This window comes from Leucopleurus acutus, assembly GCF_964270905.1.
Source record: "Leucopleurus acutus genome assembly, chromosome: 1".
In the NCBI taxonomy this organism is placed as follows: Eukaryota; Metazoa; Chordata; class Mammalia; order Artiodactyla; family Delphinidae; genus Leucopleurus; species Leucopleurus acutus.
The window spans coordinates 160798219-160811639 of NC_139142.1; the positions used below are offsets into that span (position 1 = coordinate 160798219).

The following is a 13421-nucleotide window of genomic DNA, read 5'->3' on the forward strand; positions in this document are numbered from 1 at the left end:
CCCAGAGTCTCAGAGGAAGTGTGGTCCTGCCGACGCCTTGATTTCAGACTCTGGCCTCCAGGACTGGGAGAAAAGAAATGTGTTGTTTGAAGCCACCCACTTTGTGATGACTTGTTATGGCAGCCGCAGACTAACACACCCAGTTTCTTCCTTCAGAAACACCCAGAGAAACACATTTACATTCATCTATCTTCCCACCTCCGGGTCCAAGTCCAGCTCCCAACCCAAGGATTGCTGTGAAAGTCACCTTCTCTTTACACACGTCACATCTCTATATATCTAAGGAAGAAAATATAACCCAATTTTGGTCTAACATTAGAGATACCGAAAATGTTCGAGAATGACCCTACTGCCCTATGAACCCCACCTAGGAAAAGGTTTAAAAAAATAGGAAGGGCCAACTCTCCCCACTTCCATTCTTAAATACGATATAATAGGCTCAGAACTGGTCCAGGACAGCAAGAATTAGCACGCAGTCCGTGGTGAAGGATGGGATTGGATCGTTAGGGCCTGTAAGAGGCAAGGGCTCAACTGCCTTTTCCACTGAATAAGGATGGTGGGAAGCCAGCAAAGGAGGAGTTGGAAGAAGGGTATTAACAGTGCCTGTGGGGGACTTTACTGGCGGTCCAGTGGTTAAGACTCCGCGCTTCCAATGCAGGGAGCACGGGTTCAATCCCTGGTCAGGGAACTAAGATTCCACATGCCACGGGGCACGGCTAAAACAAACAAACAAACAAAAAAACAGTGCCCGTGGCAAAAGCCTGGCATAGAATTCCACTCAGCAGTGGTCTGGGTTTGGACTTCCAGAAGCACACCCTCACAGGGGTCTCGCAGATCTGGCTGTGACATCCTGCCAGGGTTGGTGAAGCGTGGCACTGCTGGGGTCAGGGGCGAGCAGACGGAGGCAGGAATAAAGTTAATGAGCAACCAGGAGGCGACAGAGTTGAGCTGACCAGCCTGACCCCCACAGCTCAGCTGGCACAAAGAGAAAGGCAACCACAAAGGCGACAGACCTCAACGCTAGAACACTCAGCTTTCTTTTGTAAGGGGAGGGGGATCTAAAGTGTTTCACTTGTCACATGGAATCACCTCCCTGATGGTCTTGGGTGCCAGGAGCCCTGGGGTTATTTTTAAGTGCTGCCTTGGTACTATTATTTTTAGGTAACAAAAGCATTCCCCAATGAAATTCAAACTATCAGACGACAGATAAATATAAACACATATATTTTTATCTGTTCACTAGATTAAGACAGATAAATATAAATGCATATATTTTTATCTGTTCACTAGATTAAGGATAGTGTTTCCTACCAGGAAACACTGCATCTATTAAAAAAAAAAAAAGGAGGGATGTTTTAAAAGGCAGTGAGAGAAGTGAGTGATTTTTTTCCCAGCACTCACCAAAACATTATTTTAATTTATATATGTTTCCAATCATTATTTCCAAAAATGAAACTCGTCCTGTTTACCTGCTCACACCTGCTGGCTAATGTGGGCAGCTCTGGAGCACATTTAGGTAAGTTACTTAGCTCTGTGCCCTGATTTTGCTGAAGATGAAAGCAACAAGCATAGAGCTTCCACAATGTAATCTTTAGAAAGACGTAAGAAAGGGAGTCCCAATGCAGGCCAATCCCACCTGTGCATCTTACAAGTTCCACGGGCTGCCTTTGGATTTAGCCCAAGTGCTGCTGGCTGCACGTGCCACTCTGAGCCCGGCTGCAGCAAGGCAGACCTCCCCATTTGCTCTGGAGCAAAAGTGCTCCAGGACTTTTTGATCTATTTATACGCATCTCCACGGATTGGCAAAGGTAAAGGGAAGGCACTAATTTATCTCTTTTTGTTTCCAAAAGATATCCTCCCTTGGACTGGCTGAAAAACCCGTTGTTAGCACATTAAGCCTCGTAACAAACATAGTATCTACCAGCACTGGGGAGGCAACAAACATGCCGCGTAATCCATCATGAGTCTTGCCCTAAATTTTTTGCAAGAGAGGTCTGTTTGAAGCTCTTCTATAGCTATTTCAACGGGTCTCATTCTCTTTAAGTCCTTTCCCCCCAGTGTATACCATGGCCAGAAAATAAGCTCCTTGTCTATAATTCAGGAGGCTGGAAATCTGAAATGGACCATGTAGCATGCTGTGCTGGGCACCCCACACACGTATGGCTTTGAGAAGAGGACGGTGTGATGTGCCATGTTGAAACACATGCCAGTTATGCAAGACGAGACAAAGGACATCCCAAGTCCCATCAGGGCAGCGCTTCAGGAAAAGAAATGGCCAAAGGATAAAGCCCATCACGGTTAACAGCAATTTTCCCGGACGTCCCACTGACTGGCATGAGCAATCTCTAAAGCCGACCTTAACGGACACCTGCCCTCTACAACCTTGAGAGTTGCGGGGACCACAGACCTAGGCTGAGCCTGTGCACCCCTGGAGAGAAGGGGGTGCTGGTACTGAAGCAGTGGCGGCCAACTTCCAGGGGGTTAAGCTCTACGTGGCTCTGTGGGTGTACTTCAAACAATTCTCTGACCCAAAAAGCCAACGGAGATAAGAACTAATCAACACTATTCTTTATTTTACAGGTTGCACCACAATAATTGAATCTTACATAATGAAAACAGGTGCGTCCATGCTGCTTTGAGATTTTTATCTTCATTAAGGGAATTCTTAAACACGAGATTTCAGGTACAGTATTTTCAAGCTTACATAATCAGTTAGAGGGCAGCTTTCCAATTTCAACTTGCTTTTATTCAAGGTGGTAATTTCTCATTCTAATCAGCTGAGGATGGGAGAACTGCAGCCAGAAGGGGGAGGGGGGCAAAGCCAACAATTAGAAGGAGGCTGCCCATTTCACATAAACCTTTTCCAAAGGTGGAGGAGAAGGGAAAGACAATAACCATTTGCAAGAACATTTTACAACAGTCTTTAACTGAAAAACACCATTTGACCCTACACCAACCTTGCAAGTGCAGAAATGGAGGTGAAAGTATTCATTTCTACCTTCCTCGGCTTCCTGTGGTCGTGTGAACAGTGATGTAGGAAGGAATTGGCTATTCTACTCTATATTATTCCATTACATTCACCAGGACTGTTTGTCGAAAGCCTGCTCAACTTCCTATTTCTGCTAACACTACACAGCCCAGAGCTTAGATGGCTAGGAAGTGACAGCCACGCCAGGCTTTAGACCTACCAAGAAGAGGTTTCAAGGGTTACCTGCACAGCCAAGTTCGTTATCCAGACACCCATCCCAAAGGGCAGCCTGCCAGGCAAATTAGAATCTGCACATAGTACAGAACCCCCACAGGGAGTGTGGATGGATAGACAGATGGACAGACAGATGCACAGACAGAAGAGCCAGTGGCATACTCCAGGCTTTTGAATGGACTCACACTACTGCCTAGAGCTTAGACCTTCTGCCACATCCTAGTGATGCAACAGTCACATCCACCGCCTGCTTGGATGGGTCTGAGTCCACAGTCTGAGGCTCACGACAAAGATTTCAACCAAAGCCAACCCTAAGGAAATAAGACCCCCTCGTTATAGTCAGTACCCTCCGATTCTGTTACCAGGTAACTTAAGATGCCATGTGGGATATGACATCCCCAGAAGAAGCAGGTACTTAAAGAGCCATTGCCAGGGAATTTATGGTGGAAATCATGAAGGCAAAGGGGAAGAGTGGGCTCACACCTCTCCCCTGCCCCCCGCCTTCAAACAGTAGGGCTTACAGCATCCTATGTTGCCTTTTGCTTTTAAGTATTTCTGACGAGTGTTGACTGGAAGGGACACATGAGACTCTCGTTTTAAGTCCAGAAAATTTCTAATGTCCAGCTCTCCTTAGACAGTGAAACAACTCTTCCCCGCTTGGAGAGGAATGTCCAGTCATTTAAGAAATAGCTGGGTTGGTTACCATCATTTCCACTAAAGAACAAGCAACTAAACAGCCCGTCAGAAAGGGCTTCCCTTTTCAGAAGGGCTCGACTCAGCCACAAAGAAGAACTGAAATAAAGAGCCAATGGCGGAGATTCTGCCCACATCCAGTGGGCCATTTCCACTCTACATGTTGTCACGAAACACCCAGAAAGAAGGCTCCCCGTGCTCGCTCACTCCACAGCTGTGGCTGCAGAAAGTTCAGTGCTTTAAGAAGCAGACAGGTTCCTTCCTCAGGGAGGTCAACACAGAGCCACCAGGGTTTGGTCATTGGGGTCCTCAGTGTGCATGTTCTCTCTTGTGAAGCCTGTGGCATTTGAACGCGAACCTAAGAACTCACCTAACATACACGCTGCAGCTTGATGGACTGAGAAGGGCCCAGTTCATGCCCTATCCTTCCCAAGGACTGCACTGACCAGGCTGGGGAAGGAAAGATGCTTCTAAAATCACTGATGGGAGGAGAGTGGCGCGTGCAGAAGGTATCCTCCTAAACAATCTCACAAGCCCTAAGCCGAGATGGACGAATCCGCGGAATGGGAAGCAAGACTGTGTTGAGAGCTCGCTCTGCTTCTGAGAAACCAAAAAGGACCAAGATCAGGGAACTGCCCACAACTGCGCGTCTGGGCTCTGCTTAGAACTGCAAGAGGACTAAGGTGATGGCAGTGGGTGCTGTGCGGGACCTGAGCCCTTCCCTGCAACCAGGGCTGAGCTCTGAGGTCACACATCTTAAACAAGGCTGCCTGGAGGGTAGCATACGTCCACGACGTATGTCTCCCGGGCCCCCTCCTGACACCCCAGGCTGCCTTGAAGTGGCCACTTTTCATCCAGAGAAGCAGATCTCCAATTTAGGAAACAGAGCCCAGGCCACACACAATACCCCAAATCCTCGGGTCCCTGGAAGGGACGTCTGCTGTGCCAAGGTCAACCAGCAGGGTTATGCCATTATTGTTAAAGCAACTGTTGAACACTGCACTCTATGAGCAGTACTCTTTCACGTGTCCTTGTATTTAAATCTCTCAACCATCTATATAAGACAGGCTCTATCAGCAACCTCACTTTTCCAATAAGAATACTGAGGCTCAGGTAAGTCAAGTCATCGGAAGCACGTAAGGAACAGGTCCAGGCTCAAACCTAGGTCTTTCTGACTCTACGTCCAACACTCTCTTCCCTGCCTCTCAGCTGCCTACAAACCTAGAAGACCTACCCAGTCTTCTCCACCCTGTGGCCACAGACCAGAGCAAAGATCCTGAGGGCCTCCCAAAGAGAAGCCTCAGCACACCTGTCCTCCCAGCCGTCTGTGTGCTGTCCCTTCTCTACCCACCTCAAAGTACCCACTGACTGTAAATGGTCAGCAGAATTATTACTAGAGTGGGCTCCTCTCCCGCGTGACTGGTAATTTTTATAACACCTCTAAGATGAAATGGATTGCGGTATTTATAACAAGGGAACAAACAGAATTAGCAACTTATTTATTAGTACTTCTTGCTTTTAAAAACTTTTCACCTCCCAGACAAAATGCACAGCAAACTAGGAAACGATTTGAATGTACAATTCACTAAACCAAGACCAAAGCTTGATGGAAATTTTATTTCTCATTGGTTGGGGCTACATAGTTCTTATGTAAATATGTATAACCATGTTATTGTTATTAATAATAATAGCTAGTATTTATCAAGTACTCACCACATGTGAGTATCAAAGTGCTTTAGATATACCGACTCAGTTAACCCTCACAGAAACACTATGAGTTTTAAAATTAAATACCAAGGCACAGAGAGGTTAAGTAATCAGCCCAAGCTCACAGAGCCAGCAAGAGGAGGACACAGGAATGAATCCTGGGTCTTCTGATGCTCATCTAATAAGTCACAGCTGCCATGGGTGCTTGCTGTTCTCCACCTGGGAATTTTAACCATTAACTTAGAGCTCCAATCATTAAGCAATACTGCATCTCATATAAACACCTAAGCACTTAGATCATATCAAATACAAGTGTCTTAGAACCACATCAATTCACTTATCCTATGAACCGAAGTCACTGATTTCACTTTTTTCCTGTGTATCATCTATTTTGCAGACAGAGAAACAGAAAGCAAAACTAATTAAAAGAACAAGGGTGCTATTGTCCTGGCCTACAAATTACCAACGGCATTTCTGAGAGGGAATAAAATACAGGTGACGATTCTTCACCTGTAGACTGGGTTCTAAATCCACATGGGGGACTTTCCTGGTGGTCCAGTGGTCAAGACTGCACGCTCCCACTGCAGGGGGCTCGGGTTCGATCCCTGGTCAGGGAACTAATATCCCACATGCCGCCAAGGTGCAGCCAAAAAAAATTTTTTTAAGTTTAAAAAATTAAATAAAATAAATCTACATGGGAACCACCATATAATCAGAATTACCACTGAATGTCCCTTAACCGCCCTCCCCACAAAAGGACAACATACTATATTTGGTGAATGTAACTCTTTACAAGAACAAGTATGTAAACAGATAATGCACACAAATGCACAGAATATAATAGGGAACCTGTATGACAAAATACAGGTGAGTAAAGTGATAAGTATTTTGACTCTACTTCACAGGAACATGGTTATTCAGTGGTGTGTGCAGTTAAATCTGTGCAAGTTAAACTTGTTTGTTGGGCTTCCCTGGTGGCGCAGTGGTTGGGAGTCCGCCTGCCGATGAAAGGGACACGGGTTCGTGCCCTGGTCTGGGAAGATCCCACATGCCGCGGAGCGGCTGCGCCCGTGAGCCATGGCCGCTGAGCCTGCACGTCCGGAGCCTGTGCTCCGCAACGGGAGAGGCCACAGCAGTGAGAGGCCCGCGTACCGCAAAAAAACCAAAAAAAAACGTGTTTGTTAAGTTGGAAGTAAGGTACTGGAGAAATGCTGCTGGTCCAGAGTCTAATTCTCCACCGCAGCAAGGGCTCAGCACCTCGTACACACTCACCTGCCCAGTCACCTGGTGGGCCCTGACCCCCAGAATCCAAGGACCACGGGCAGTTCAGCATGAGTCCCTGTGGCTCCCACAACCTCTGTAGGAGGCCTGGCACAGACCTTGAAACCAATGCCAACTTCTGCTCTCTCTCTGCAACCAGCCAATAACATTCACAGATATTTTTCTCTTTCCCAGGCCTACTTCTATAGGAAAGGCAGCTGTATCCTCATCGATTTTGCGACATTACACTTACTCATGCCTGGCCAGTCTACTAAGTGCACCTGGTCCCTGGACAAGGCAGCACCCCCAAGCTTGCTTTAATAAGATGCGCAAGAGAAAGTCACAGAGACCCTCTTGCTCAGGTGGCCTTGGTAACTAGAGGAAACTTCTGCAGCCTCATAGAGAACAACACCATTCAGGCAGTCCGCAAGAAGATGAGTTTAAATGCTGAGCGGTTGATTAGCAAGGCAGGGCCGCTGTGGAGAGGCCTCTGGGCCACCCTTTTTGTAAGGTATCTAAATTTGAAATGGGGAGAGTTACCCAGTTCAGGAAAGAGCCCTTGCTCACTTCACAACTAATTCCATTTCTTTGACTGCTAAACACACAAGAGGAAACCTCCACAGAAACTGAGGTATGTACACAAAGCTGGTTGAAAGGAATTTTCAGAAACAATTTTTTTCCCTAAATGATTATTAGCTAAACATTTTCAACTAAGCTGTAAGAAAAAAAAAATCAGGGTAATTTTATTTCTTCCTACCTGGGGCTATATAGTAATTATGCAAATGGCAGGGAATTTGTCACTTTGAGTAACTATAAGTGTGTAAAATAATTTGATTAAAGAAAATACAGTTGCCTGAGTCATCATACTAATTTGACAAGGACTTTAAAAATGTCTCTCAGCTGTCTGCTTCTGGGTTAGATATGCAAAAGAAAAACAAAAAAAATCTTCAAAATGATGCTTCTTTAGGAAAAAAACAGAAAAGGAACAAATCCAGCTGTTTCACCTCAGCCATTAAGTGCAAGCCCACTGAATGTTCTCAAGCCTAGAAACAGAGTGACTATAAAGCAGTGAGATGGAACCTTGTTGACAGTCAGTCATTCGTTTCCTTACATTGTCACCAAAACCTCAGACTTCATTTTTACATAACTCTAAATAGAGTGAAGGAAGTCAAAGACAAATACCATATAATATCGATTATACTTGGACTCTTAAAAAAAAAAAAGATACAAATGAACTTATACAAAACAGAGTCTCAAAGACATGGAAAACAAGTTACCAAAGGGAAATGGGGTGGGGTGGGGATAAATTAGGAAGTTGGGATTAACATACACACTGCTGTATAAAAAATAGATAAACAACAAGGACTACTGTACAGCACAGTCAACTATACTCAATATTTTGTAATACCTATAAGGGAAAAAATCTGAAAAAATATATATGTATATATAACATATATATGTATAACTGAATCACTATGCTGTATACCTGAAACTATACTTCAGTTAAAAATAAACTATTTTAGGGCTTCCCTGGTGGCGCAGTGGTTGAGAGTCTGCCTGCCGATGCAGCGGACACGGGTTCGAGCCCTGGTCCGGGAAGATCCCATATGCCGCACAGCAACTGGGCCCATGAGCCACAACTACTGAGCCTGCGCGTCTGGAGCCTATGCTCCACAGCAAGAGAGGCCACAATAGTGAGAGGCCTGCACACTGCGATGAAGAGTGGCCCCCACTTGCCACAACTAGAGAAAGCCCTCATACAGAAACGAAGACCCAACACAGCCAAAAATAAATAAATAAAAAAAAATTAAATAAACTATTTTAATAACTATAAAAGCTAGACTATACTTCAATAAACTATACTTCAATAAAAAATAAACTATTTATTTTAATAAATAGTAAATCAACTATACTTCAATAAAAAAATAAACTTTATTTTAATAACAATCTGCAAAAAAAAAAAAGATAGGGACATGCCCATTCCTGGTTCATAAGAACCTCCTGTGTGCCCCACCCAGAGACTAAACTGACCTTTTTAAGTTTTCATCCTGAGGAAATTCAAATGTGTTTGCAATTGAGCCTCTTCCACAACAGCGCAGAGGTGCCCGAGGGCTTAATTTCCTGCACACATCCTTATCACCTCCAGTCCTCACTCATTTGAGAACACACACAAACCTCTATAGGAAGGGCTACCCTCAGTGAATGGCCTGGAATATCTCAGTGGGTCTCCCCCAAACACCAAGTGCACACAAAACAACTTTCTCTCTGTGCAGTTCCCATATGCCCTGTGCCTTCTCCAAACAGCCCAAGACTTAAGCAGGTGTTACATCCTTGCAAGTAGGTCAGCGCAGACTGGAGCCACCAGAAGCAACGATCCGAGTAGAGGAAAATTAAATTGCATTCTCTCTTCTGCACACAGTGACGATCAAACTGAATGGGTCTCTCTTATTATTTTTTTAATATTTATTTATTTAGTTTGGCTGCACTGGGTCTTCATTGCAGCACACGGGATCTTCGTTGTGGCATGTTTTAGTTGCAGCATGTGGGCTCTTAGTTGCGGCATGTGAACTCTTAGTTGCAGCAGGCATGTGGGATCTAGTTCCCTGACGAGGTTTCGAACCTGGGCCCCCTGCACTGGGAGCGTGGAGTCTTACCCACCCACTGGACCACCAGGGAAGTCCTGGTCCCTCTTCTTAGGCAGAAAAAAAAATATTTCCTAGCCAGTCAGGCAGTTTAAGTGACTACAAGAGACCATCCCTGTGACTGTTGTCTGTGACTATTGTCTTATCTGAAGCATGATTTCCAGTTAAAACACTGGCAAGGGTAAGAGATTTCAGAATCCACAGCTGGCCCAGGTTGCACCCAGGTCACCTTATCTATATTATCATCATCATCATCGAGTTTAGGCATCAGGATCAAAGTCCTTCTGTATTTCCCCAGGAGACCCCAGCACCCAGGCCAAAAGTTGCCGGACCCCTGCCTAGCTTAACAATTGGTGGCTATCTCCTATATAGATCTACCTTGAGTTTGGGTGGCTTCTTGAGGGAAAACAGACACACACACACACACACACACACACACACACACACACACACACACACACACAGTCCAGCTTTTCAAAGTTGCTTCTCAAATCACAGGCAACTTCTAATTCAGGTCTGCAGTTGGGCAGCTTATACCAGTGTCAGCGAAGACACTAGGTAATCTGTCTTTTCAGAAAGAAAACGGAGCAATGAAATGAAGCCTCCTAATATTAAAACAATGGCACCTGGAAAGACGAAATAATAAGGTAGCTACTACGGGGACTTGGGACTCAAATAGGAAGTAATGTCATAGGCAGAGAATTTGCAATCTCCCTTCTCTCCCTGAAAGTAAGCAGTGTTGGCAGGGCCCCAAGGTGTGCCCTTCATCAGGTATCTGAAAATGCTTCCTCAGAGGGGCAGGCTGATTGCCAGTGTAAAGATCCCATATAACACACCTTGCACATGGACCTTGTGTGTGTGATGGCCTACAAACACAGGTTCTCAGGTTTCCTAAGAAAGCCACCATGAATGGAGAAAGTTGCCTTTCCTGGGAACATCCTGCAATGTTTCATTCTCAAATTAGCCATAAAGAAGTCTCACATCACTGAAGAAGCAACAAACTTTTAATTCTACCTCCCAAATAAAAGATGAAGAGAAAATTCCCAAGCGGCCCAAAAGAGCAAAACCCATGGCAAGCTGCTTCAGTCAACCCTGACAAGCAAACTAGTTTCATGAGGTTCAGACGGCAGTGGAGAGCCAAGAGCAGCGGAGTAAGGCAGAGACCTGAGCACCTGATGCCTCCACTCTAAGTAATAACAATGCATTCAATTTCCTAAGCCCGTCCTCTCCTAGGCCTCCATCTGCTTTCTGCCAGTCACCTGTTGACTCCAGTTACCCTACCCCTCAAACCAGGCTCTCCATTAGCCCAGGCGGGAAATGCCGGGAGATCCCCACCAGGTGGACTCAATTCCTCCTCTGCCTGCCACTCAGCCATTCTGGGATCAGAGTCCACTTCCTATCTCCTGGGGCCAGCCCTGCCTGTAACATCCACCAGCCCTCTACTTCTTAACTTTCTAAAGGGGCTTCGGCCACTCATCTGATCGAAGCCCAGATTCCTTTCTTTCCAAAATCCTTAAATCATTGCAAGCTAAAACCGAGCCCACGCCTTATCATTCATGGTGTGAAAAGTCCTGATGGCGTTTGTTTGGTTTTTTTAAGATGTAAAACCTTTTATTTGTAAATGGTGATCTTCCAAATCTGTGTCCACAAATTCCAAAACCCATAACACTCTGTATACTTCAAGAAATTCAATTTTTGCCAACATTAGATACTATTATACAGAACATGAATAATCCACTCTATTGAACAAAATTGGTTTGAGGCAAAAACTGTTAAAAACTGGAGGTAGCTGTTGATGAACACAGCCCCGGTTAGGTACCACATACTTTGCATATGCTACAGTACAGACCTACATGTATTTTTATTACTGTGCATTTGCATCTTAGTAATACATGTCTCTATTTTAATATTTTAATGGTCAAATTCCCTCCAAGGACACTCTGATACAATGACACCCGCCCCCACAAGACTCGGTCATCCCCTAATTCCAAAACTCCGAAGGCCACAGGTACTGTCTGCAACTAAGTACTCGAACTACGAGTGCATTTTATAAAACAAAAATCTAAACAGAAATGAAAATGTGCTTTTGGCTACAGGATTCACCGGCAGCATGCATGTCATGGATGCAGCCAGTAACAGGGATTTAAATGCCTCTCACCTGACAAGGAGCAAAGAAAATGCATTTGGTTTTCAGAAACCCTGTGAGCCTGTCACCCCAGGAACCGAGCTGAATTTGAACATCCCTCTCTTGTAACCACATAACTGACTTTATCCCACACCAAGAGACCAAGCCTGGTTGTACTTCCCCCTGACAGCAAGTCCTAATTCTTAGGAGGCTGTTTATGAATGGTACAGGGCACCCAGCGACTGGCCCTCATTAACTGCACCCCAAGGCCAGGAAGAAGGGATTAATGGTACCATCGGAAAGAGCATGGTTCTATCTCAGGATGTAGTTCTCCAACAGCCAAAACCTTGTCCAATTTTATCTCCATCAAACTTGCTCACTAACACTCAAAATCTATGACATTTGATTTCAGTTTCAGGTCAGTAGCCAAGTAATGTCTTAACACTATACACTCTGAAAAATCCTGCTTAGTCAGGACCGTACTTGGGTCTGGAAGTGCATTCTCTTAAACCCAAGTTGGGACCACCTGCGCGGGGCAGGAGACAGCGGGTATAGTAGGTATTTGACTGCTGAGTCATTACAAGCTGTCTCCTCTGGTATGTTATGCACCCCTAACCATTTGAACATTAAAATCCCCCTTCAGAAAGCAAATGAAATCGATGTACCTTGTGCACAATGATGCAATACCCCCTTGGGAACGAGAGACCACGGTGGGGAATTGAGGTCTAAGAGTGGGTAGCAAAAACTACACAAACTCACAGCTGCTCTCCAGGTATTGTAACTTTATCCCAGACGCTGAGAGATGGCTAACGAATACGGAGTGGGAATATTCCCCCTGCAGCCCCGGCTCGTATCAGGGACACACTTGGGCGCATTTTACTCTAAACTGTTAAATCCCTCCGTAATTGGTGGATGGAGAAAGCTACCGGAGAAAATGATGCATAATGGATTTGTTCTCCCGGAGGATGGAATGCAGAGTCGAGGACGCAAGAGGCTAACGGGCTTTTCTTTCCATGTGCCGGTCACCTGAAAACCGCGATGCTTTCCTCTGCAGGGGCGCTCCTGAACTTACCCTCTGGCTGTGCTTTGGCGGGAGAGGGATAGTTTCACGCCCACCTGCCCGCTGCCTCTCCAACCCGGGTCCCCGCCCCCCAGCCCCCGCCCGCCGCGCGAGCAGCTGCGGGCATCAGCGGTCCCGCCGGCTCCCGGTTCGCTCAGCAGCCCGGGCCGGCAGCTCCCCCGGCGGCCGCCTCTGCACCACTAGCCAACCTCCACGCCGGGCGGAGGTCATGCCCGCCTGCCCCCGGCGCCCGGGCTGCCCCCTCCTCCTGTCAGCTGAACACCCAGGAGCCGCGCTGGGGAAGGGGCCCCGCGGTGGAGTTGGCACGGGGACTCACCAGGTAGGCGCCCACCGTGCCCTGCGCCAGCATCAGGGCGCACTCGGACACGAGGAAGATCTTGATGTTGGAGAAGCAGGACACCTTCTTTTTCTTCTTCTTGTTTCTCTGCGCCTCGTCCCCCTGCAGCTCGCCGCTCCGGCCGCCGCCCGACGAGCCGCCCGGCTTCTTCCCCTGCATCCTTCCCCCGCCGCTGCCGCCGCCGCCGCCGCCGCCGCCGCCGCCGCTTTCCCGCTTGCCCCGGGTGTCCGGGCCGCTGCCGGGCGGAGGTGCGCGCGGCGAGGCTGCGTGCTGTCCCCGCCCCGGGCCCGCGGCGGCCACCCCCGTCCTGCCGGGGCTAGAAAGGTGGAAGGCACGGCTCCTCGCAGCCGCCGCCGCCGCCGCCGCGCTCGCCC

At 46.9% G+C, this 13421-nt stretch overlaps 1 protein-coding gene across 2 annotated transcripts in view; it reads right to left on the reverse strand.

Moving 5' to 3' along the window:
• SLCO3A1 (solute carrier organic anion transporter family member 3A1) overlaps window positions 1-13206 on the reverse strand; it is a gene marked incomplete at both ends in the record, with an annotated part of 317248 nt that extends 304042 nt beyond the window's left edge. For both annotated transcript variants that reach the window (XM_082839253.1, XM_082839252.1), the window contains one exon: window positions 13027-13206. In XM_082839253.1, the coding sequence (XP_082695379.1) occupies window positions 13027-13206 (180 nt within the window). The remainder of the gene's footprint in view (window positions 1-13026) is intronic.
• Window positions 13207-13421: the final 215 nt, after the last annotated feature.